General features: G+C 43.0%; 1 protein-coding gene across 3 annotated transcripts in view; it reads left to right on the forward strand.

The window, feature by feature from the left end:
* Positions 1-24,211, forward strand: part of grb10b (growth factor receptor-bound protein 10b) — a 119,158-nt gene that overhangs the window by 60,567 nt on the left and 34,380 nt on the right. For all 3 annotated transcript variants that reach the window (XM_080720941.1, XM_080720942.1, XM_080720943.1), the window contains one exon: positions 3,144-3,288. In XM_080720941.1, coding sequence (XP_080577067.1) covers positions 3,144-3,288 — 145 coding nt within the window. The remainder of the gene's footprint in view (positions 1-3,143; positions 3,289-24,211) is intronic.

Consider the following 24,211-nt stretch of genomic DNA (forward strand, 5'->3'; position numbering starts at 1 on the left):
CATGAAAGGCAATGGGCTTGCTCGCATGACACATCCACAGAGTTGGACACACACACACACACACACACACACACACACACACACACACACACACACACACACACACACACACACATTTCTTCTCTCTGTAGAGTATTTGGCAGAACCAACGGGGGAACGGTTGGGTACACGCACAGTTAAAATCCTCAGTGTTAATGTAATTCTGGGATTGCACAAATGGAACCAAATGTCTCCCATTTGTATGATCTCACACACACACACACACACACACACACACACACACACACACACACACACACACACACACACACACACACACACACACACACACACACACTTCACACAGGCGCGCACGTGTGTGCGTGCGATCATACCGACATACAGAGTCAGGCACTGAAGTTATTATTCAGTGCTGACCTCTGGATAACCCTGCTCCGTAGCTCAAATGGGACGACATCAAAAGGCCTATTCCCTTTTGAACCCACTGGGTTCTACACAGAGACAAAGTTAGAGAGAGGGGGGGGGGAGTGGTGCAAAAGGGAGAGAGAAAGATGGAGCCAGATACTGTAGCTATAGCTTGAATTTCACAAACTGACCAACCCGATAGTTCTCACAGACTGACTCTTCAAAAGTTTCTGTTCGACTGTTGAGGGTAATGGTTTTTTCACACGGGTAGCCACACAACTCCTTTTTTCCCTGAGGTCGCAATGCGCCCCTCATGTGAATAGACGTGTTTTTAGCGCATCACATCCAAACAAGCGCAACATATTTCAATGTGGGCAGGGGGCGTGCGTAAAGCGAGCACGACAGTTTCACGGTATCAAGCCTGCTTGCCGGTGATGAAATGAATTCCTATAGGCACAAATGTTGCTTTCAGTGGGAAATGCCATACATTTCAGAGCACTGCACTTTTTTCTCCACAACGTTAAACCAGGCTTAAAATGGTTTAGTCTTGTGCTTTTTGAGCGGTGGTCACACCGTCTCCATAGCGTGGCCGTGTGTGTATCCGTGTATGTATGTATGTATGTATGTATGTATGTATGTATGTGTGTCTGTATGTAGCCTCTGGTGTAGCCTCAGTACCCCTGGGTGACCAGAGAGGTGCTGTTGAGTCTAGCCTGCCCTGAGCATCAACTGCAATAGCAGTGGTGGCCTGAGTGAGCAAGTATGGCTCACACTCTCACCCCCCCCCCAACACACACACACCTGGGTGAGCAGCACGCACGCACACAGGCACACACACACACCACCGCTCACTTCAAACTTGGGTTTGATTTTTTCACACAGGGTGCATCAAAACCGCCTGTGTTCTCACGTGGATACGTGGGGTCGCGCTGTGCTTCTTCTACATGCAGACATTGACAATCACTCTGCGCTTCATGGAGAAAACAAGTTAACCAGAGTTCAGCTCTTGTCGGGCGGGTGCGTGAGACGAGAACAAATGCGACAACTTCACCGGGTCGCACCCTGAATGCTCACCTCTCATTGAAAATGTATTACTAGACACATCAAACATTCTATGTGGGGATAGACCTGGTGAAATCTCGATATCTTGACGTCCCATTAGTCCGACTAAGGGTTAGGGTTAGGTTTTAGGGTTAGGTTTAGGCATAGTTTTACTGAGGTTAGGGGAAGGGTAAGGGTTAGGTTTAAGAAATAGTAGCATTCGCCAGGCTAACATTCACCAGGTTAGCATTCACCAGCGTCGGCAGGTTAGCATTTCACCAGGTTAGCATTCACCAGTGTCGGACAAATGTCACGCCGAACTATCGAGTATAGAACTATCGTAATAACGTTACGCTCCCAAAAGACCTATCTATACACTCTACTGTCGCTTTCACGGATCATGAGCTTATATGAGCCTTAATTAAGAGCTGCTTGAAAGTCATGTGGTCGTTTAATATTGAAGAAACAATGAATATTGCAGAAAATGGTGTGTGTATAGGCTGCTGGGGTGTGTGCCGTCCACTCACTGCTAGACTGTTCATTATGGAAAGAAACAGACACGAGCCTGGATACTGTACAACTATAGTTTATTAATACCAACTGGCTCTCCCGCACAGCTTTCTGCACATGTCAGAGGGTTTTATCTCAGAGTTCCACTCTGACTGCACCCACTCAACTTCTTTTTTTAAAGCTATCCAGATTGCATCCTTATTAAAGTCATACAGTGTAACTTTTTAAATTAAACTTTATTTTTTATTTTTTATATATAATCTTTCACTGGTATACATTTTTTCACAATGATCATTTCACATTTTGATAACTTCTCAAAACACTATTTTTAGTAACTAGCGATTATCTGCCCCCTGAGGCCCTGACACTCATGGCAAAATGACGCAGGCAATGGAAATGTCACGGAAATGTTAGTTTGTGTATTTTAATTAAAACATACCTATGAACCCATGTTCACTAACAAGTCTGCCTTCTGCAGGGTCCAGCCATTGCAGATGTACAGTATATTGTATTAACATACTCTACCAAACAGATTGGATAAAAATCACATTTTATTCATCAAAATAAGTTCCTGCCGCTTTAAAGTTGCTCTTACATTTATATAACCATTCCCTCTGGAAGAGGAAGTAGGCATGACCAGTTTTTGGACAGAGATGAGAGAGAAATCAGTGGGGAAGAGCAAAGAACATTAGACAGCAGAGTATCCCTTAGCATAACCAGAGGCATGCTTTTACGTTTTGTGGATTTTATTGCCGTTATTCTCATTATATCTCAGAACTTATGTTTGATAACTTTATTACCCAGCTTTCCCAGTCATCATGTTATGCTTTCATGTAGAGTAAAATCCTCAATGCTAATTCCTCCATTTGTAACTCACAAATGTAACCAATTAAACATGTACACTCTCAGAGTTTTAGGATTTTACAGTGTACATGGTCACATGGCCAACAGACACGGGGTGACTTAGTGCTTTGTATAATCAGAGGGTTTGTTTGAAGACAGGACAAAGACAGATGGCATTGTTGTCACACTGAGTAGGCTAGCATTCCTGTGACAAACTACAGAGACATTTCTATGATGAAAATGAGATGGATAAACACCAGCAGTCTACAAGCTGACCATTCCCCGTGCTAAACTTGAACGTGCTAACCATCATGGTTGTGTAATTCTTCTTGGTCCCGCTCCAGGAGGTTGCAGGAAGAGGAGCAGCAGCTGAGGACGTCGTCTCTTCCAGCCATTCCCAACCCTTTCCCAGAGCTCTGTAGTCCAGCCAGCTCCCCTGTCCTCAGTCCTGGGTCTCTACCCACTGGAGAGTCCACCAACGGCACATATGTAAGTGGAAGAGAATGCAAAAAGTCCACAAGGACAGGATCTATAGACCGATTTCCTGAGCGACACCCTGTAGAGCAGTGGTTCTCAACCTTTTCTGGCCATGACCCCCAAAATACTCATATTTTAACTGGCGACCCCCCCACCCTGACAACTACTAAGAGTTGAGGCATTACATTTTGTATAATACGGTTGGTTCTATTGTGAAAATAGCAGATCTACATGCTCACAACGCCTGGACAATTTCTGCCTCTAATATTTGACACTATCGCCAAGGTTTAATTTGTCATTTTAGAGGTAAAAAGTCCTCAAATTGACACTTTAGAAATGTGCAGATACCCTGTATACACTTAAACTTAATGTTGGTTTGTTTACTGTTGAGTGAGAAAACAATTTTGCACATTAAGTTACTCATCTGGGGACCCCTCAAAATAATTTGGGGACCCCCCTGGGGGTCCTGATCCACAGGTTGAGAACCACTGCTGTAGAGGGCGGCGCCCCCATTGCCGTGGTGTAAACGGTTAAGTAAAGTAACTAGTAGCCTAAATTTACTTAAGCACTGTACAATTTTAATTATTTGTACTTTAGTTGAGTTCCCATTTTCAATCATTTTACTTCTACTCCATCACTGGCTGCTGTTTACACTCTGCAATGGCGGCGCGCTCTCTTACAGGGGAGTAATCAGGAAAACGGTCTATAGAAACCACTTGTGATGCTAGACTGGTTTCAGAGTCATTGTCTTCGACTATGTTTTCGCACCTATCCGCGTGTGTGTGGCTGCTAATCTCGGACAACTCTGGACCAGTAGGCCAGTTTGTTGGCCTTGGTGCTATACCAGGCAGCTTTACATTTTGGCACATAAACCTACCCGACCATTTTCGCCTAACATGATTTTCTCACATTCAGCATTTTCTTCAAACACACTTTTTGGACACACATTAATCAATTATTTTCATATTGGATGCTCTTTCTGTCTCCTGGCAGCCTGGGTTCTGGTTGGTTTGTGGTACAGTGCATGTACAGTATGTACTGTAGCTTCGTGACCAGGCCATAACGGGCTCATCTGGCATCTGTGACTCTTTTATGGATTCAAAGTTAGTCATAGCGTGTTTATGGTTATTTCCACGTAATGGCACTGTGCGTGTGCGTGAGAGAGAGAGAGACAGAGAGAGAGAGAGAGAGAGAGAGAGAGAGAGCTTCTGTGCGTGCACACGGATGTCCGCATGCATGCGGTTTCCTGCATGTCACTCTGTCACTGCTAATGATCTTCACATGTGGCAAGCCAACACTGGTTACAGTAACATACCAGTTTACAGTAATATGGGGATGGACTATTTCTCATAAATACTCGCCCTGCCTATAAACCTAGCTTGACGGTTATGGCTGTTTGGTACAAGCCCATAGGCTGCAGTTTTAAGCCTGGTCACTAGCCAAGATAATAGGGAGAATTTAAAATGAGCAGCGCTGCTGCTTGCTTCAACCTTGGTTCAGGGCCATAAATTAGATGCTAAATCCAGAGACTTGAGATATCCGGTAAATTTCAGGAGAGTAAGGCTTCGGGAGTGGGAATGTTGTGGGCTTGAATTACTGTCTACAACATAAATCAGGCTCTGGATCAGTAATCTTGGGGTATCCCGTAAATGTTTGAATGTTATTCGTGCGTAAGGCCCTTATAATTGGGAATGTTGTTTCTTTGTAAGTGGGAATGCTGTAGGCTTGAATTGCTAGCTGAGGCATAAATTAGGCACTAGATGGTCAATTTCGGTGTGTACGGTAAATAGGTTAAAGACTATGGTCCCTATGAGTGGGAATGCTTTTAGCCCTTAATTACTGGCTGTGACACCAGTTGGGCTCTGTTTCGGTAAACCAGGAGTGTCTGGTAAATGTTGAGAAACCACTTTATTAGAGTGATCTGCTTGGAGGAATGGGCATGATGTGGGCTTATGAAAACCCCAGAGGGTCCATTAAGTGTAAAGTAGACCAGGACATGGAGATGGAAAGAGAGACGTAGAGAGAAAGAGAGGTGGACTACTAGCTGAAGTACATATGAATTCAGAGGTGAATTCCCCCAAAAAAAACAGAATTCCCTCAATATCTTTGGCACGAAGTAGTAAGGTATGAGGAAACTGCCAAGACAAACAACACGTCTATATTTGGACTTATTTGGACTCCTACACAATCTGTGTGTTAATTTAACTTGCGTTACAAACTGTTAACTCTGAGGATTTTACTGTGTGGAGAGAGAGTCAAGAAATTGAGCTTGCATACTTTACATGTATGTACTGATGGGCAGGGAAAGATATCTGTGGGACCTTTTCACTTATTTACACCACACAGAAATGTTCTCACTTTGCTTTTGCGATATTACATTAAATCACAAAATGAAATAGCTAGCTGTTCATTTAAATTCCATGACCTCTTGGAAACAACAACTCACTCACTGAACAAGACACATTTGCCTGCAACTATGTTTGTTTGTTTTTTCTTTCGTTTCGTTTTTTTTTTTAAACTCATTTTTTATTTAATAAAGCTCCAATAAGTGTGTTTTATTATGTGGTCGATAGAGGAAAACAGGACTGGAATTGGCAGGCATGAGTGTATTTTATTTTATTTCATGTACTGTTGGCTTCAAACATCACCGTACATCTGTTTAGAAGGCACACAATGTTAAATGTGGTCATAAAGGTAAATGGTTGCTAGATATAGAAAAGAGTGGAAAGTTTTTACTGGTTTGCTTTTGCATGGACCACCAAACTGTTGCAATGAAGAAGCATTGTTGAGAAAGAGCTGTGGAAAAGTGAATTCCTGTGTGTGTGTGTGTGTGTGTGTGTGTGTGCGTGTGCGTGTGCGTGTGCGCGTGCACGTGTGTGTGCGCGTGCTCGTGCCTCTTTGTGTGTGTGTGTGTGTGTGTGTGTGTGTATATGCAATATGTGCGGGGTACAGACACATGTGGGCATGTGCATGTGTGCCTTTGCATGCAACCATGTCCATGTGCGTATGTTTGTTTTTGTGTGTGTGCGTGCGTGCGTGTGTGCTTGCGCCTCTGTGTTTGTCTCCGTGAGTTGTGTAAACTATTTACAGCATTGGCAGTGTCTGTCCTTTGTAATGGCAATGGAAAGTATGTCTCATTGTGGTTGTTCTTCAGTGGAAATTCAATTCAGCACCTTTCCACTGAAAAGCCTCCTGCTGAGGCGTCTCATCATGCACATGTGTCTCTGGCTCTGGTGGGGTGGGGTGGGGTGGGGTGTCCAGCTGTCTGCTGCACCGTGAACACACTCCAACCTGGACGGGAGAGCTCACTTCATCATCCAAACTGATTAACCCATTTAGGCCTAGAATTATTGAATGCTTTAACCAGTGAAAAATAGCAGATATACAAAGCTCACAGCGCGGCACCGAGTGCCGCGCTGCGAGCTTGTAGATCTGCTATTTTTTGAGAAAGTCGTGAAAATGTGTGCAAATCTTTGAATATAATTATGTATTTTCAAAGCGAACGTTTGTAACTCAGATTTTGATTCTGGGTGGTCCCTGGAACTAGATATTTTGAGATGGGGGTCCGTGGCCAAATAAATATCAGTTTGGGGGTCCTTCACATGAAAAGGTTTGAGAACCACTGACATAGTAGTCTCTCAAGGACAGACTAACTGAGCTCCAGTTGAGTGAAAACGACCTTTTCTTTGACGATGGCTAACCAGATTGCTGACATAGAAACATAGGTTTTTCAATAAACCTTAGAAGGATTCAAAAGACACTTATAGAATCGGGTCAAAATTCTAATTTTCACGATTTTTCAAAAATAGCAGATCTACAAGCTCGCAGCACGGCACTCGGTGCCGCGCTGTGAGCTTGTATATCTGCTATTTTTCAATAATTAAAGCATAAAATAATGATACACAATAATGTGTACCCTTCTAAATGGGTTAAATTACATTCATGGGCTTTATTGGCATGCGAGAAAACATTATTACATTGCCAAAGCAAATATGAAACAAGCCAATCAATAAAATATCTAAACTAGGAAATCAATGTTGAAAACCTTGTATGTCCAAAACAGTTCGTTTCGCATTTATCATTGCACGTTTTGTGCGACAGTCTTGTATGGTGAAGCAGGGCTTTACTTTACGAAAAAACATTGAAAAAACTTTGAAACTTGGAGGTGCAAGGTTTTTGCCCAGACAGTGACAAAATGCATGTACAATTAAAGCATCAGTTGTAAAAATGTCTAAGGATGGATGGATTATTTACGGTGTAATGGTGGCCATGGTACAGTTGCTTGAAGCTCATTTTGACCGCTTTCCCTTCGGTCCGACCTCACCTCCCAACAATTCAGAGCATTAAAAACATCAACAACAAAAACAACAACAACTATATTGCAGAACCAATCTAAAGTCTTTAGGGCATTGGTTCTCAAAGTTGGTTCTCAAACTGCCACAGATGGTGGTATCTGTGGTAACTGAGGGACTAAAATGGAAGAATGGACATGCAGAGAACTGTATGTATGCACAGTATGTATCACTGCTGTGTTGCCTTTGTGTGTAGTGTCTCAAATAATATGACGAGGGATAGAAGAGGGCTTAATAGGAGTGTGGTGTGTGTGCGTTCTACGATGATCACAACAATGTTTTGCCAGTCCCTGTCTATACTAGAGACGATATTATCGTTTATCGTGATAAAAAACACTCACAATAACCTTATTGTGGAGATTTAAATGTATCGTGATATCGTTATGATAATTATTATCGCGATAATATCGTAAATCGTGATTTCTTTTGTCACAATAATCGTGATATGAAATGTTCATATCGTTCCATCCCTAGTCTATACCTATGCCTATCGCAGTGTTTCTCTCTATTATGGTGTGTGCACGCTTGCTCCCTCTCTCTATCTTTATCTCTCTCTCTGCCTCCCCCCCCTTATTGCCTCCAAACCCTCCGATCCAGCCAGCCTGCTGTTGAGAAGTTTGCTGTTTAGTTTACAGAATTTTCCAACCTCCGGGCGCTTTCTGACAGACTCCCATATTTCTGTCCCTCCATTTCTCCTTCCCTGCGCTCCCTGGGCCCCGTGCAGGAAGCATGTGAATGCAGCGCAAGCTGCACAAAAGAGCTGTCAAGGATCACTGGCCAAGATGTCACACATGGCCATATGATTCCACTTCTCCTCACCATTCCCTGTTCAGCTCTTCTGCTGAGTTCCTTAACTGCGAATCATCTTGAGACTAATCGTGACTTTGTTGAACGACAACAGTGACCCATTTTCAACTGTAAAATCAAACCTCGGTTCGAAGTGGAGCGGTGAATCTGAGCAGCTATACCCTGTGTGTGTTGCTAAATGCCTAAACTGTAAACTGTAAACTGTGCCTGTGAGTGAGTGGTGAGTGTGCCTGGCCTGCACAAAACAGCGCCCCTCCTTTAACTAGTGTGTTGTGTGTGGCCACTCAAGGTATTGCCAGGCTACGGACACGGCCAGCCAGCCACCCAGCCACCCACCCACCCACCCACCCACGGACATACCTGTCTATTGGGAGCGCTTTCACCGCTCCAAAAAGTGTCAAGGCGAGAGACAAAGTGTATGTAGCCTTTTGTGTTGTTTTAATTTCGAGGTCCCCCTTATAGTCACAGACCTGTAAGAGTCAGTATCGGTATCTTTTTAGTTAAGCTGCCACTGGGATGTGTCACTGTTTGTCTCCTTGTCTGCTCTCTCCAAAATAAAGCCTCTGAGTCTTATTGATCTGTGTTGTGAAACAAAGATCCAATACTCTGAAACTCCCCTGAAAGCCACGTGACCATGAAACACTTGAATCACATCCTTTGTAACGCCGACGGCACCGCGTGAGCCTAGCTCCGCCTTCTGTCTAATTTAAGAGTGCTCCTGCTGCTTTCCCCCCCCCCTAGTCGCTTTTTCAGCAGCCCTCCTATTTTGGTTTATATTTTCCAGAGATCAAATTAAGCAGTTGAAGAAGAAACAGCGTTAACACAGCAGGCCCGCAACAATATCTTACTTTGTTGGTGTCAAAACATGAAGAATACATGAGGTTGGGTACATCCGTTATAAACGTCCCCTGAAACACAGACCTCTGTGTGTGTGTGTGTGTGTGTGTGTGTGTGTGTGTGTGTGTGTGTGTGTGTGTGTGTGTGTGTGTGTGTGTGTGTGTGTGTGTGTGTGTGTGTGTGTGTGTGTGTGTGTGTGTGTGTGTGTGTGTGTGTGTGTGTGTGTGTGTGGTGTAAGAAGTACTCAAATGTTTTACTTAAGTAAAAGTATCACTACTACAATGTAGAAATACTCTATACAAGCAAAAGTCCGCAATTCAACATATAAAGTAAAAGTACTTCAGTCCAGCCTTCTTCACAATGATCAATGGACAGTAATGGTCGGCAGCACTTCACACCCTATCATTTAAATATGAAAGAAATAATGGCAATGGCCAGATTATGGTCATTGTGCCGACACGACAGACACACAGACAGAAAGTACTCAAATGTTTTACTTAAGTAAAAGTATCAATTTATAATCTATCTATAAATGCGAGAAGTCTCTGCGTGTCTGTCTGTCTGTCTGTCTGTGTGTCTGTAATCCGCGTATCTCGAGAACCGTTCGTCCCACCGGCTTCAGATTCGGCACGCGTGTTCCGCGGCACGAAACGTTCGGAATCTCCTTATGCGGGGTTGATTGTTGACATCAGGCTGTTCCGGAGGAAATCGGCAAAAGCTCTGACTCATTGTGACATCACTTCATAAAAGGCTCTGACATCACGTACGCCACATGAGTCAACAAAAAATCTCTGTGAGTGTGTATGTATGTATGTAATCCGCGTATCTCGAGAACCGTTCGTCCCACGGGCCCGCGCGTTCAATGAATGCCCCCATATATGGGCATAAAATGGATTGCAGACAGACAGATACAGATATCTCCATATATGGACATAAATGGACAGAGGCAAACAGATGGTCAAAGATCTCCATATGGGCATAAAATGGACGCAGACAGACAGATACAGATATCTCCATATATGGGCATAAATGGACACAGGCAAACAGATGTTCAAAACGGGTCCTATGACAACAGGTATAATGAGGTTTGCATTAAAGGGGGAACCGGCACTGTGTCTGCAACACAATTGGAGGCACAGACAGATACTCCATATATGGGCATAACATGGACGCAGATAGACAGATATCTCCATATCTGGGCATAAAATGGACCCAGAACTATAACTGCAGTGATCTCCATATATGGACATAAAATGGACGCCGACAGACAGACAGACAGATACAGATATCTCCATATATGGGCATAAATGGACACAGGCAGACAGATGGTCAAAACGGGTCCTAAAGGGCGGGGCATTCATTCCCTATTTACATTGTTCCGAGTTGGCCAGGTCGCCGACTAGACGCTAGCTTCTAGTAACATAAAAACAATAACAATCGTCATAATAATAAAATACTAACAATAATAATACCTGGATTCAACACAGATCAATTATTGACAATATGTCAATTCTAGTTTTGGTTATGGATTTATCTATATCCATATTTATTTAAGTCATTATTAATTTCTAACAATCAGCATGCCCATAATGGGAATATACTGATGACATCAGGGAACTCCATATATGGGCATAAAAGGGACAAGGACTGACAGCTACAGACAGAGATCTCCATATATGGGTATATCAATCAGTTCGACAGTGTGACGTTGGCAAAAATATCCATGAATTCAAGTCTCCATGGGGTGAGTAATTGATAGAGAATTGGTTGAACTATCCTTTTATGACACCATAGTTCCTCCCAGTGCTACTGTAGCATGCACTGTTACAGTCCTGGACACAGTGTTCTCATGGATGCAGTAGAAGTTCCTGATTTGGGAACACAATGACTTGAGCGCTGACTGGCTGGGATTTGATGGATTTACTGTACTTGGACTAGATGTCCTGTATGCTGATATAATACACTGATCTGTATCGTATGGCCATACCCCACCCCCTCTGTGTGTCTCTCTCTCTCTCTCTCTCTCTCTCTCTCTCTCCCCCTCTCTCTCTCCCTCTCCCTCTCCCTCTCTCTCTCTCTCTCTCTCTCTCTCTCTCTCTCTCTCTCTCTGTCTCCAATTATCTTTGTAGCTCAATGTCCGTTGGCGTTTTTGACTCTTTGTCTATGCATTTGTGTTTAGACCCAACCCCACAAAGCACACACACACGCAGCTCTACCCCCACTGGCTAACTTCTCCTGCAGAGAGAGAGAGAGAGAGGGAGAGAGAGAGAGAGAGAGAGAGAGAGAGGGAGAGAGATGAGCAACATGTCTATATACTGTAGCATCTGAGGTTATGATAAGCGTGTTGATACTAATTTAGGTGAGTGAGGTAAGAGGCCTAAAATAACACAAGTGCCATATGCGAGCAGTGGAGGTTGACTCAGCTTGCCACTTTTAGCAAATGCACTCTCATTCCTCGGTGCCAGCATTGTTGTCTAGTTTAATGATATGAATTATGGTCCATGCTGACATATGCTGCATCACCTCTCTCTGTACTCATTCACCCTCCCTCTGGATATCTGGAGATGGTGCAGCTAACTTCCCAGTGAAGCCACCGCTTTTTATTGCTATTAGTCTTATGTAAGCGTACTGTGTACTGTAGACTGTTGGCAGTGGTGAATGATATTCTTTTCTCTCTTTTTAATTAAAAAGATAATAATAATAATGCTTTGGGGGGTATTGTTTATTATCCTTTTTTTGTTGCAATAGGGCTGCAACAGTTTGCCACTTGCAACCTATACCATGCCACGTATTTTGGGCAAGTCATTATAGTCAAAGGAAAAAAAAGGTTACATTGATTCACAAGCCCTGATTTTGCATTTTAAAAATCTCTTTGAAGTTCCAGGATGTCACAAGTCTCCATAGACTTCCATGTAATTCATAGTGCACGGATCATGCACAACCATATATAGATCATGCACCACCTGTTTGCACGCTGTTCATAGCTTTCAAACAAATCCGCTTGGAAATCCGTTCAGGCATTCATGATATATGATATGATATAGATGGGGTTGGTATGGGGGTCAAAAATGCAATTTCGCGATCGCGATCAATCCTTGTAGATTGAAGGCAAGGAAGTAAAAAAAAATTGCCCAAAACTCAGGAAACTCGGGCGTGGTTGCGTGGACATCTTACAATAAATGCGACAAATCTCTGTGAGCGTGCGTGCGTGTATGCGTAGATGTAATCCGCGTATCTCGAGAACCGTTTGTCCCACCGGCTTCAGATTCGGCACACGCGTTCCCCGCCGCGGCGCGGAGTGCCGTGCCGTGCCCGGCCTCGACCCGACACGATGCGCGGTTCTAGTATGGGATAACTCGGGGAAACTCGTGGTAAAGCAGTCAATGAGTTAAGCCCACATCTAACAGGACTTCATATGGGAATGCCCATATATGGAGGCCACATACCACACTAACAGAATCCATACAGTAAATGACCAAGACAGATGGCCAAGACAGCCCATATCTGTGTGGCTGGTTCTACAGACAGGGATCTCCATGTATGGGCATACAAGGGTATGATGTCAGATGTCATAGACATCACATAACGACTTCACATAACGAATAACTGAGTAAGCATGTTTGGACTCTCACAGCATATCTCCATATACAGTACTTGGATCTCCATATATGCGTACCAGGGGTCTCCATATATTGGTAACTGGTCCGACCGATATACATCACTGGCCATACAGTATACATCACTGGCCAGATGGCCAAGACATGGCGCCCTGAGGGTTCATTAAGTCATATGACAAAGTATGAATCAGGACTCAAGTTTCAAGTCTACAGCATCTGAAGACACTGCTGCTATCCGCGGAAAAGAATGGAGTCACATGAACACGTGAATGACAGATAATCAATGGGCATCGTTCCATCATGCCTCTCCGCTCTCTCAGCACTGCAGGCATGGCGTTCCCTGGCCTCTGCGCTCCACAATGTTGGAATAACTCTGGGTCAAAGGGCAACTTTTTCCACTGTAAATGGAATGGCGGAATGGAATGCTGTCCATGCCATGCCGTTGGGTTAAGTGTGTTGGAACGTAGCTGCCTGTTTCCCCACTCACTACTGAGGTGTGTTGTGTTTGCGTACGTTTGCACGTGTACGTGTGTGTGTGTGCGTGTGCGTGCGTGCGTGCAAACGCATGTGTATGTGTGCCTGTGCCTGTGTGTGTGTGTGTGTGTGTGTGTGTGTGTGTGTGTGTGTGTGTGTGTGTGTGTGTGTGTGTGCGTGTGCGTGTGCGTGCGTGCGTGCAAACGCATGTGTATGTGTGCCTGTGTGTATACTGTAAGTTTGTGTGCGTGTGCACTGTGCATGCATGCAAACGCCTGTGTGTGTATACTGTAAGTGTGTGTGTGTGTGCTGCTGTGCTCTGCTTCTCATTCCAGCGTTGATGTGTTCTGCAGGCTGCACTGCATGGAGATCAAAGGTGACGGACTGCCAGAAATATGCTGGCTCACTAGCAGCTAGCAAGGCTGTTTTTAACTGGCTCTTAAACTGACACACACCCCCCACACATACATACATTGCACGCACGCACGCACGCACGTGCATATGTGCATACATAGATTCATGTAATCACTGCACTTTGTTAGCTTGAGTAATTGTGTGTGTGTGTGTGCGTGCAGGCTCTTAAACTGACACACATGCTCCACACATACATACAGCAGTACACTTACGCACACACATGCACGCACGTGCATATGTGCATACCTAGATTCATGTAATCACTGCACCTTGTTAGCTTGAGTAATTGTGTGTGCATGTGTGTGCGTGTGCACGCGTGTGTGTACCTCTGCGTGCGGCGTGTGCGGGGTGTTGATTTGAACTGTTTGTGCCGCTAGGATTGTTTATATCCCACTGAATCCCAGTGATTATTTGTAGTTGATGTGGGCATAAATCATTCAGCATTCAGATGTGAGTGTTTGTGAGCTTGTGCGTGCACTCGCTTGTGTGTCGGTGCATTTATGTTTGATGCATGCTTGCTTGCTGGCCCCAGTATTGTTTATTATTTCTTCCATTTGGAATGGCCCAGAGTAAGCAATAACAGTAAATCTTAGTTCAGAGCTAAGAGGCACACCATTGCAACATTGAGTCCTGCCCACTAAAAACGGGTCATCTTTCATCTCTCTCCTGGCACTCTCAAATATATATCATGGAGATACAAGGTTTCTACCCGACAGCGATGATAAATGATGAACTCATTCACTACCATTGACGATTTTTTTGACGGATTTTTTAGTAAGCCCAGAGCGCCATTGACAGATTTTTTGGGAATCACAGCGTAAAATGGAACATAAGAGTCTTCCAAAAAAACAAAAACGATATTCACTTCTTCCACAGGCTTGTCTTTTTCTCCGCTTCCATGTTCTCGCTCTGTGTTGTGAACATTTTTCTGTCGGCCATAGCTAGGCAGGGGACGATATGAAAATGTCATATCATTATCATTATTGTGACCAAAGAAATCACGATTTACGATATTATCGCAATAATCAAAATATCCCCTACATCCATTTCCCTGGGGCAGAACATTTGCCAAAAAATAGCCGATCTACAAGCTCAAGCTGTGAGCTTGTAGATCGGCAATTTTTTGGCAAAGAGATTTGGTAGAGTGTAGTATATCAAGTACGTATATTATAAGTTTGTTTTACCAATAGAGGGTTTAAATGGTACTGGATATGCAGCTCGGCAAATAAAAGGTGAATTGATCCCAGTGACGATTTCACGATAAATTAAATCTCCATGATTTTATCACAATAAACGATAATATCGCTTATCGTCCCATCCCTAGCCATAACTATGGATTGCAAGGCTCAAACAAGTCGCTGTTTTCACGGAACCACAGAAAACTTGAAATTCAAATGGTTGAGAATGACTGCTAGATATATTAGCATATATCGGTAGTGGTTAACTCATTGAGTGCCTATCCCGAACTAGTTCGGGATATTCGGGATCAAAAACAATTTTTTATTTGCTATTTTACTTACCCCGAGCTGCTTGGAGCAACGTGGGTGGTCCCGGCTCGCCCAGCGCTAGCCAACGAGCTACGCTAGATGCTCCGACGATTTATTCCATTGAAAATGGTTTAAAATAAAGTTTAGACCCCCCCCAATGTTCACCCAATGTTCATTGTAGGCGGCGCGACGTATTCCAGGGTGCCTATCCCGAACTAGTCCGGGATATTTAATGAAATGGAATAAAATGATAAGAGGCCTTCTGAAGCCTGGCCTGATTTTTCTAGCTACTAGCCGAAAGCTAACAACGTCCCGGCCGGACGTTATTTGCGAACGCCAATCTCCGCCTAATCCAATGAAAGACCAATCTTTGAAGGCTTATATCTCTGGATTGTGTCTTTAGGGAAGCGGCGCGAGGTTTATTTACGGCGAAATCGCCCAAAAATGATCTTTTAGATGACAAAATGGGAATAGCCATTCTGTTAGCATTATCATCCGGGACATTTCCATGACGTGCATGAGCGTGAGCACGTGAGGTCCTGGAAGGTGAGGTCCTGGAAGCTAAAGCGCTCGCCTATGAGAGATGCGCTGGCATTCTATGGCCCCTAGAGGGCGCTGGCACTCAATGAGTTAATATCGGAATCGGAAATTAATAGTTGGATATTATCGGTTATCGGTAAAAAAGTCAATATCGGACATCCCTAGACAATACTATGCATTTATCAGGATGTTTCATCCGTAGATGCACTTATGCACGCACGCACACACTGGTTTTGCAAAGTATTGGGGATATTCCATCGACTTACTGTCCCTAAACTAACATTAACCTAACATGCCTAACCATAGCCCTTGCATTATGATACTGCAGTAAAAATCAACACCTGTTTTTGTCCTTAATCATGCATCCCCACGTGGATTGATATCCAAAATATGTCCTGTGGCAGGAACACACACACACACACACACACACACACACACACACACACACACACACACACACACACACACACACACACGCGCACACATTCTATACCCCCTCTCCACTATACGCTGAACACATACACACATGTCACTGACTGACGGAGCAGATTTGCCGCATTCAGCTCAGTGGGATACAAATTGCTTGGCGACTGGTGAACAAATGCTGCTTGGAGCAGAGCCAGGCAGGTTGTGGTTGAGTCTGGAACATCTCATGTGTCAAGGCCATATTTATCTCCCACTCTTAAATGGAAACATGCCTCGACCTGCCAGCTAGACCTGCTACCGGGTCATAGTGACACACACATGTTGGGGTTACCATACATGTGAGGACGTAAAGATTTTTGGGACGGCCATTTATGAATGGCATTCTTAACCAGTTTTTGCCATTTTTAACCCGAACCTTATAGTCTTGAGTTGTATTTAGTTGTGCGCCAATGTCAGGCGGATCTACAAGTTCGATGTGACGCATCGATTTGCTATTTTTGGTGCATGACGTTATGTATAGGTCAGGCATACGTAACTCCAACCCCCAACCTTAAACCTTACCTCTAAATGCCCAGTCCTAACCCCAACCGCAATATTATCCCTACCTAAGCCTTACCCAATTTCTTTAGTTTTTACCACAAAAAAGAAAAGAAAAAGAAAATCCTTGCAATGTCCATCTATACTATAATTTTGCGAATGTCTGTCTGAGTGAGTGAGTGAGTGAGTGAGTGAGTGAGTGAGTGAGTGAGTGTCTGTCTGTCTGTCTGTCTGTCTGTCTGTCTGTCTGTCTGTCTGTCTGTCTGTCTGTCTGTCTGTCTGTCTGTCTGTCTGTCTGTCTGTCTGTCTGTCTGTCTGTCTGTCTGTCTGTCTGTCTGTCTGTCTGTCTGTCTGTCTGTCTGTCTGTCTGTCTGTCTGTCTGTCTGTCTGTCTGTCTGTCTGTCTGTCTGTCTGTCTGTCTGTCTGTCTGTCTGTCTGTCTGTCTGTCTGTCTGTCTGTCTGTCTGTCTGTCTGTCTGTCTGTCTGTCTGTCTGTCTGTCTGTCTGTCTGTCTGTCTGTCTGTCTGTCTGTCTGTCTGTCTGTCTGTCTGTCTGTCTGTCTGTCTGTCTGTCTGTCTGTCTGTCTGTCTGTCTGTCTGTCTGTCTGTCTGTCTGTCTGTCTGTCTGTCTGTCTGTCTGTCTGTCTGTCTGTCTGTCTGTCTGTCTGTCTGTCTGTCTGTCTGTCTGTCTGTCTGTCTGTCTGTCTGTCTGTCTGTCTGTCTGTCTGTCTGTCTGTCTGTCTGTCTGTCTGTCTGTCTGTCTGTCTGTCTGTCTGTCTGTCTGTCTGTCTGTCTGTCTGTCTGTCTGTCTGTCTGTCTGTCTGTCTGTCTGTCTGTCTGTCTGTCTGTCTGTCTGTCTGTCTGTCTGTCTGTCTGTCTGTCTGTCTGTCTGTCTGTCTGTCTGTCTGTCTGTCTGTCTGTCTGTCTGTCTGTCTGTCTGTCTGTCTGTCTGTCTGTCTGTCTGTCTGTCTGTCTGTCTGTCTGTCTGTCTGTCTGTCTGTCTGTCTGTCTGTCTGTCTGTCTGTCTGTCTGTCTGTCTGTCTGTCTGTCTGTCTGTCTGTCTGTCTGTCTGTCTGTCTGTCTGTCTGTCTGTCTGTCTGTCTGTCTGTCTGTCTGTCTGTCTGTCTGTCTGTCTGTCTGAAACAGCGTTTCTCCTCAGTGGCTGGAGCAATTGATCTGAAATCGCATCACCATTAGCATATGAACACACCTAACATAACTGTGAAGCCCGTTTGTCACTTTCACAAATCGTATGCAGTATATTAGCATTTTTATGGTGTATCTATATTAGCCTACAGTACCTTTTGTGACCACACATGTTAAGGGAGGGGCGCTGTTGTTCAGGCCATGCACAATCACACACAAACCCACACACACACACACACACACACACACACGGGGGGCAGGCGGGCGGGCGGGCGGGGGGGGGGGGGGGGGGGGTGTTGTCCAAAAATCATGCAGATCGGTACACAGTATCTCTGTAGCCGTTAAATGGAACGGGTATTTCTTACATTGATGCTCCTACATATGCAAGCACCAGTTAAAGTTACTTTCCATCCCTCATATACTGTGTGCACAGTGCACATCCCATAACCCACACACTGCACATCATTTCGGAGCTCATATCTTTGAACGGGTAAGGGCTAGTTTTTCAAATTCTACTATTCTTGTGGGGACATTTGGCCCTCACAGGTAATACACACACACACACACACACACACACACACACACACACACACACACACACACACACACACACACACGTGCATGCGCGCAGTGAAATAAACAGGTACACAGGAACCCCCACATGGCCACACTCATGTGTGATTTTATAAACACAGTCACACATTTGTTAGCATGTCGTTATTTACTTTGGAGGTTTGTATCTACTACGGACTGCCCCATGTGAGGGGGACCTGTAATCCGAGTCGAGTCAGCGCCATGCTCTATTTACACAGTATGATAAAATATGATTCTCCGGGCTATATTTGTGTACCCATATGTTCATGTTATGCATCTGAACAGATGTTTGGACAGCACTGTAACAGCATCTAATTAAAACACCAAGTAGGTCACTGTGGCTTCTGTTGGTTACAATTACAGTCAATATTTATTTTATTATCATGTTTTATTTGTGTTGTAGCTTTGCAGAATCACAAAGGACAATTCCATCACAGTTGGCAATTAAAGGTTTTTGCACGAGGATTCATACAGTATATCCGAGTTAAAAGCACACTCTGCTAGTTTTGCCGTCAGTGGTGGAAAAAGTACTTGAATTTCTTACTGGTAAAATGGTTTATGTATGTTTTATTATAGGTTAATTTATATCTGCAAAAAGACTAATGTTTTTAAATAAATAGTTGGGTATTAAATACAATAGGATCCGAAATGTAGTGGAGTAGAAGGAAAGTACTGGAAATTGGACTCAAGTACTTACAATACTTACAAGTACAGTACTCAAGTAAATGTAGCCTACTTTTAGTTACTTTACACCACTGCTGCTGCAGCAGCGGGCTGCCTGTCTGCGGGGGAACGGTGAACCCGTCGTGTCCTCTCTGCTGTGATGGGTTGTGTGAGCCAGTCCCACACAACAGATCACTTTATTCAATTTGGCGAATTTTATGCGCATATTCGCTTTGCACTTTGGTGTGTATGGGAAAAGGTGTAAGGTGAATACTTCGCATGTTCAGGTCGCTTTTTCGCAACGCTTCGCTAATGCGCTGGTGTGTAAAGACCTTAACACCCGGGATTCAAATGTGGGAAACCAAATATCTACCTTGTTTGCTTCTGAGCTTCAGACAGGGCTTCTCGACCAATAGAGGTGTCCTACCCGACATTTACATTTCTCATTGGAGTTGGGAGTCCCTCTCCAACTACTAAATGTATTAGATATATATCATACTCTACCATGGGGATTAGTTAAAATAACATTTCATTCATTACAATAAGTTCCAGATTGTCATCAAAATGTGGTCCATGTGGAGTCAATCTTAACGCTGTTTCATTATGGATTTGCCTTCATTTGTTTGTCATTAGGCTCTGTTTTTTTTGTTTTTTTTCCCTATTGTGGGCTTGTCATACTAGATGAACACAATTCTACAGTACACACAAGGAACTTAAAGTATAGTTTTTGTGAACTGTGAGCTTGTACTTGTAAGTCAACTCAAAGTACAATACTTCTATTTGAAATGTAACAGAGTGAAAAGTCATGCATTTCCAAATTATTTTGTATTTTGTATTTTTTTTTACAGCACTTACTACTGAAGTAAATGTGCTTGTATACTGTCCACCACTGTGCACGGGTACAATTTGAATAGCATATCGTTTTTGTCAGGTGGAAACCTGATGTCCAAAACTGTTTTGTATTTATCATTTTAAAAATGTATTTAGAACGCCTTGAGTGTTCTTGTAGATCTGCTATTTTCACTAGTTTTATGCGACAGTCTTGTATGATGAAGCAGGGCTTTACTTTATGAATAAATGTACAAATTTGAAACCTGGAGATACAAGGTTTCTGCTCGACAGTGACGACATCTTTCACTATGCACTCTCTTCTAGATCAGCTGTTCTCAACCTTTTCAGGCTGCGACCCCCCCAAATAATCATATTTGAACTGGGGACCCCCCACCATGACAAGCACTTGGAATTGTAAGAGTTGAGGCACTACATTTAGTTTGCCGATCTACAAGGTCACAGTGCCTCACGTTGTGACTGTGAGGTTAAAATAATATTTCCTCTTCCTTTCTATTTGCCAATGTTTGACCAGTTTTTACTTTTTATAGTATACGTTGTTGATTACTTTTGATGGCATTAGGTTTTTTATGTTATATTCCCCCCAAAGGAAAAAGCATGCAGGGACCCTGACCCACAGGTTGAGAACCACTGTTCTAGCTAATGGGAATCCCGGCCAGTGTTCTATCTCTGGATTGCCTGGTCACTGCTCTCAGCTCCAAATTAGACCAGAACAGCGTTATAAATAGGTGTTCTATATACCTGTGTGGCTCTGAGTATATGACCCACTTTGGTGCTCTAAATATAGGCTGCTGAATTGGGGATAAATTCTCACCCAGTCGACAAGTTTTTCTCCATAGAATGCATGGTATTTCTGTTTAAAGGCAGCTTTGTGACCGGCCGCCACGTCTGCTTCATGGAACAGCAGGAAGAAGTGTGAGACATGAAGCTTGATTCATGCGGCGCCACTCTCCAAAAATAGCACATCTACAAGCTCCCAATGCCTTGTGAGCTTGAAGATCAGCTTGTGTCTGTGTGGACGGGGGACGGGGAACGGGGGGGTATTCTAGAACACTGTTTCCCAAACAGTGTGTCGGGACCCGTTTGTGGGTCGCGGACACATTTTTATGGGTCCCTTTTAAAATAATCCCTTAAAGGTTTTCACCAATAAAAAATATATAATGATTTTTCTAAGTCATTTAATGAATAAATAAAATAGAAATCTAAGAAATTCCATGAATTAGAAAACAAATGTTTAAGAAGTAGTGAGCCGTTTTGGCCGGGCAAACGTCTATTCTCTCTTTTGGGTCTCGGGCTAAAAAGTTTGGGAACCACTGTTCTACGATATCCAGCTATGCATGTTAACCACATGAACCCTGTTGTCAGCGTGTAGATCTTGTAGAGGAGCTTTGGTGTAGAGGGGAAAAAGGGATGTGTCAAGTATAGCATCTTGGGGGACCTTGGGACCTTTTCAATAAAGTCAAGTGGTTAAGAGGTAACCATGTGTAGAATTTCTTATCATTAGAACTATAGACATGAGATTGATTTGAATAAATTACAAGTCCCGTTAAATTATGAAGCCATAAGTAATCATTTAATGCATAACTATCTACCTCTCTCTCTCTCTCTCTCTCTCTCTCTCTCTCTCTCTCTCTCTCTCTCTGTTCTACAAAGAGTGCAATGTGTTGCTACAGGCATTTCATCTGGCTAGAGCTGAACAGAACTGTTGGACTCATGTAGGTCATGAGCCTGCCTGCCTCTCTCTCTCCCTCCCTCCCTCTCTCTCTCCCCCTCTCACTTTTTTCTGTCTGTCTATCCTCTCAATCCTAGATTGAGAGGAGGACATACAGAGACACACTATGTCTGCCTTTCTCTCAATCTCTCTTCCACCCGCTGTTTTAAGTCCCCCTTCCTCTGCCCCCCCCCCCCCCCCCCCCCCCCCACACACACACACACACACACACACACACACACACACCGCTCTCTTTAAGGGAAAGTAGGACAGCTCAGATGTCTCGAGCTGCTGTACACTAAGGAAGAAACTGTAAAAAAGAAGGGAAGGCAGGGGAATATGGATGGCAGACAGAAAGGACGGGGGGAAAACACAAATGAAGATAGTGTGCTATGGAACACAAATAATGATGTCGATGACTTACTCCCAAAAGTGGTGGAACTTCACCATCACATCATTCATGAATGAGGAAATTCATTTTCCTGTTCTTTACTCTTAGAACTACAATTACTATTTATTATTAATGCAAAATATCCTGCATTGTGTTTAATTAGTAAGAAGAATTAGTGAGTAATGAATTGATTGTGTTCCAGCTTGAATCAATGGTTCCTATAATAGCAGTATCACATTTAAAACTCACTTTTCAAGGTTTTAAAGAAAGATACCACGATGACATTTAGTTTTACATGATGTACATTAGTATTATATTATGATTAAAGCGGGGTCCTGGACCTAGGGAACGGCACGATTACTTGCTACGCCACCAAGTACAACTTTGAGGTATATTTTTACTGGAGTATTTCCAATTTTATGTACTTTTACTTCTTCTCCTCTACATCTCAGAGACAAATATTATACTTTTATTATACACCATAATTCTTTGAAAACCTTTAAAAACGGAATGTGTCGCTTTGTTGATCGGCTATTTTCTAAAGATTGTTATACAATTTATACATTTGCAAACTTGTGAAATGGGACATCCTGAATAATGAGTACTTTCTACTTTTAGTACTTTTAAGTACATTTTGATAGTAATGTTTTTGTACTTTTACTTAAGTAATTTTTTCTACATTGCAGTATTGATACTTTTACTTAGGATCTTTTCCATTCATTTGTATACATTCATGCATTGAAAATAATTTTTGGAAATGGCAGATCCACAAACTCACATTGTGTCGCGATGCAACACATTATGAGCTTGTAGATCTTTTTAGAGCTTGTTATTTCCACTATAAAATATTTTGAAAGTATAATATTTTTAAATATGGTCTATTTTGGCCATGGTACATTATGCCGCTCATTGTCATTACTGTGTATACCGGTATTTAAGTTATTTGTCATATCTGCCCTGTGCAGTTGTTGTTTACAAAGCCTAAAAGCCATACTAATACATTTTAAATCATTAGTTACAATTATTTGTATGACAAAAATGTCCTGATCATGACAGGCCTATGTACTGTACCAGTTCCATTGTGTTGCCAAAATATTGCTTTTTGCCAATGATGTCATCTTTTGTTTGTCCAATGTCTTTCTCCCCTTTTACCACAAAGTAATTGGACAATGGTTTCAAATCGGCAGTGGCCTGAAAGGACATTTGTTGCTCCTGGCAATTGGCCCTGGTGCTCAATTAAGCATCCGCTCACTATAGTCTAAATTGGGGGAATATTTGGCTTCAGATTGCAGCGACTAGCCAGAGTAGAGATAGAGAGCGGAGTTATTGTTGCACAGACAGACCTGGCCTCATCTACAGTAGGTGGTCTTAAATAATACATTGAGCACTACTGAATCATGATTCACTTTGAGCCACTGGCATTATTGCGTTGTGCGTTGCGAGTTGTGACTCTTTGACTGAAAAGTCACATCAGTTTCAACGATCATTCTTTTCTACTGCCTCAGGTTTGGGTTGAAATACTCCCTCTGTTGGGGCTGTCACGATTATGACATTTTACATGACGCTTAATTGTCACTCAAATAATTGCGATTAACGATGCAAATGTGTTTTTGTCGTTGACAATTACATTTCTGTTTGGCTTGTTGGCTTTGAAGTTGCACATGACAGATATGACACATAACCTAAATATACAAAGAAATGACATATTTGACAACTTTATAATTAAAAAAGCACATTGGTAGTAGTGCTTGTAGATCTGCTATTTCCACTATTTTTGAAAATATATTAAACATGTTCAACATGGAAACGATTATGACAAGATTATTGCGATTATGTGAAATTATTGCGATTATGTGAAATAATTGCGATTTGATGATTATGTAATAATTGTGACAGGCCTACTCTTTGTTTTTGTGTTTTGAACCCTGCTTCGTTTTAGGAAAAAGAACTGCGAAATGTTCCTGTGGCGTTCTCCATAATTGTTCAGTGTTAATATTTTAACACTGCATGTGTGGATGCTAAAAGTTCCCATTGTTTACAGACAGGACAGGCTCTGCGGGGCTCACTAACTAACCGATATGCGTTGTTGCCT

Source organism: Nannobrachium achirus (genome assembly GCF_963921795.1).
Source record: "Nannobrachium achirus genome assembly, chromosome: 2".
Taxonomy (NCBI): domain Eukaryota; kingdom Metazoa; phylum Chordata; class Actinopteri; order Myctophiformes; family Myctophidae; genus Nannobrachium; species Nannobrachium achirus.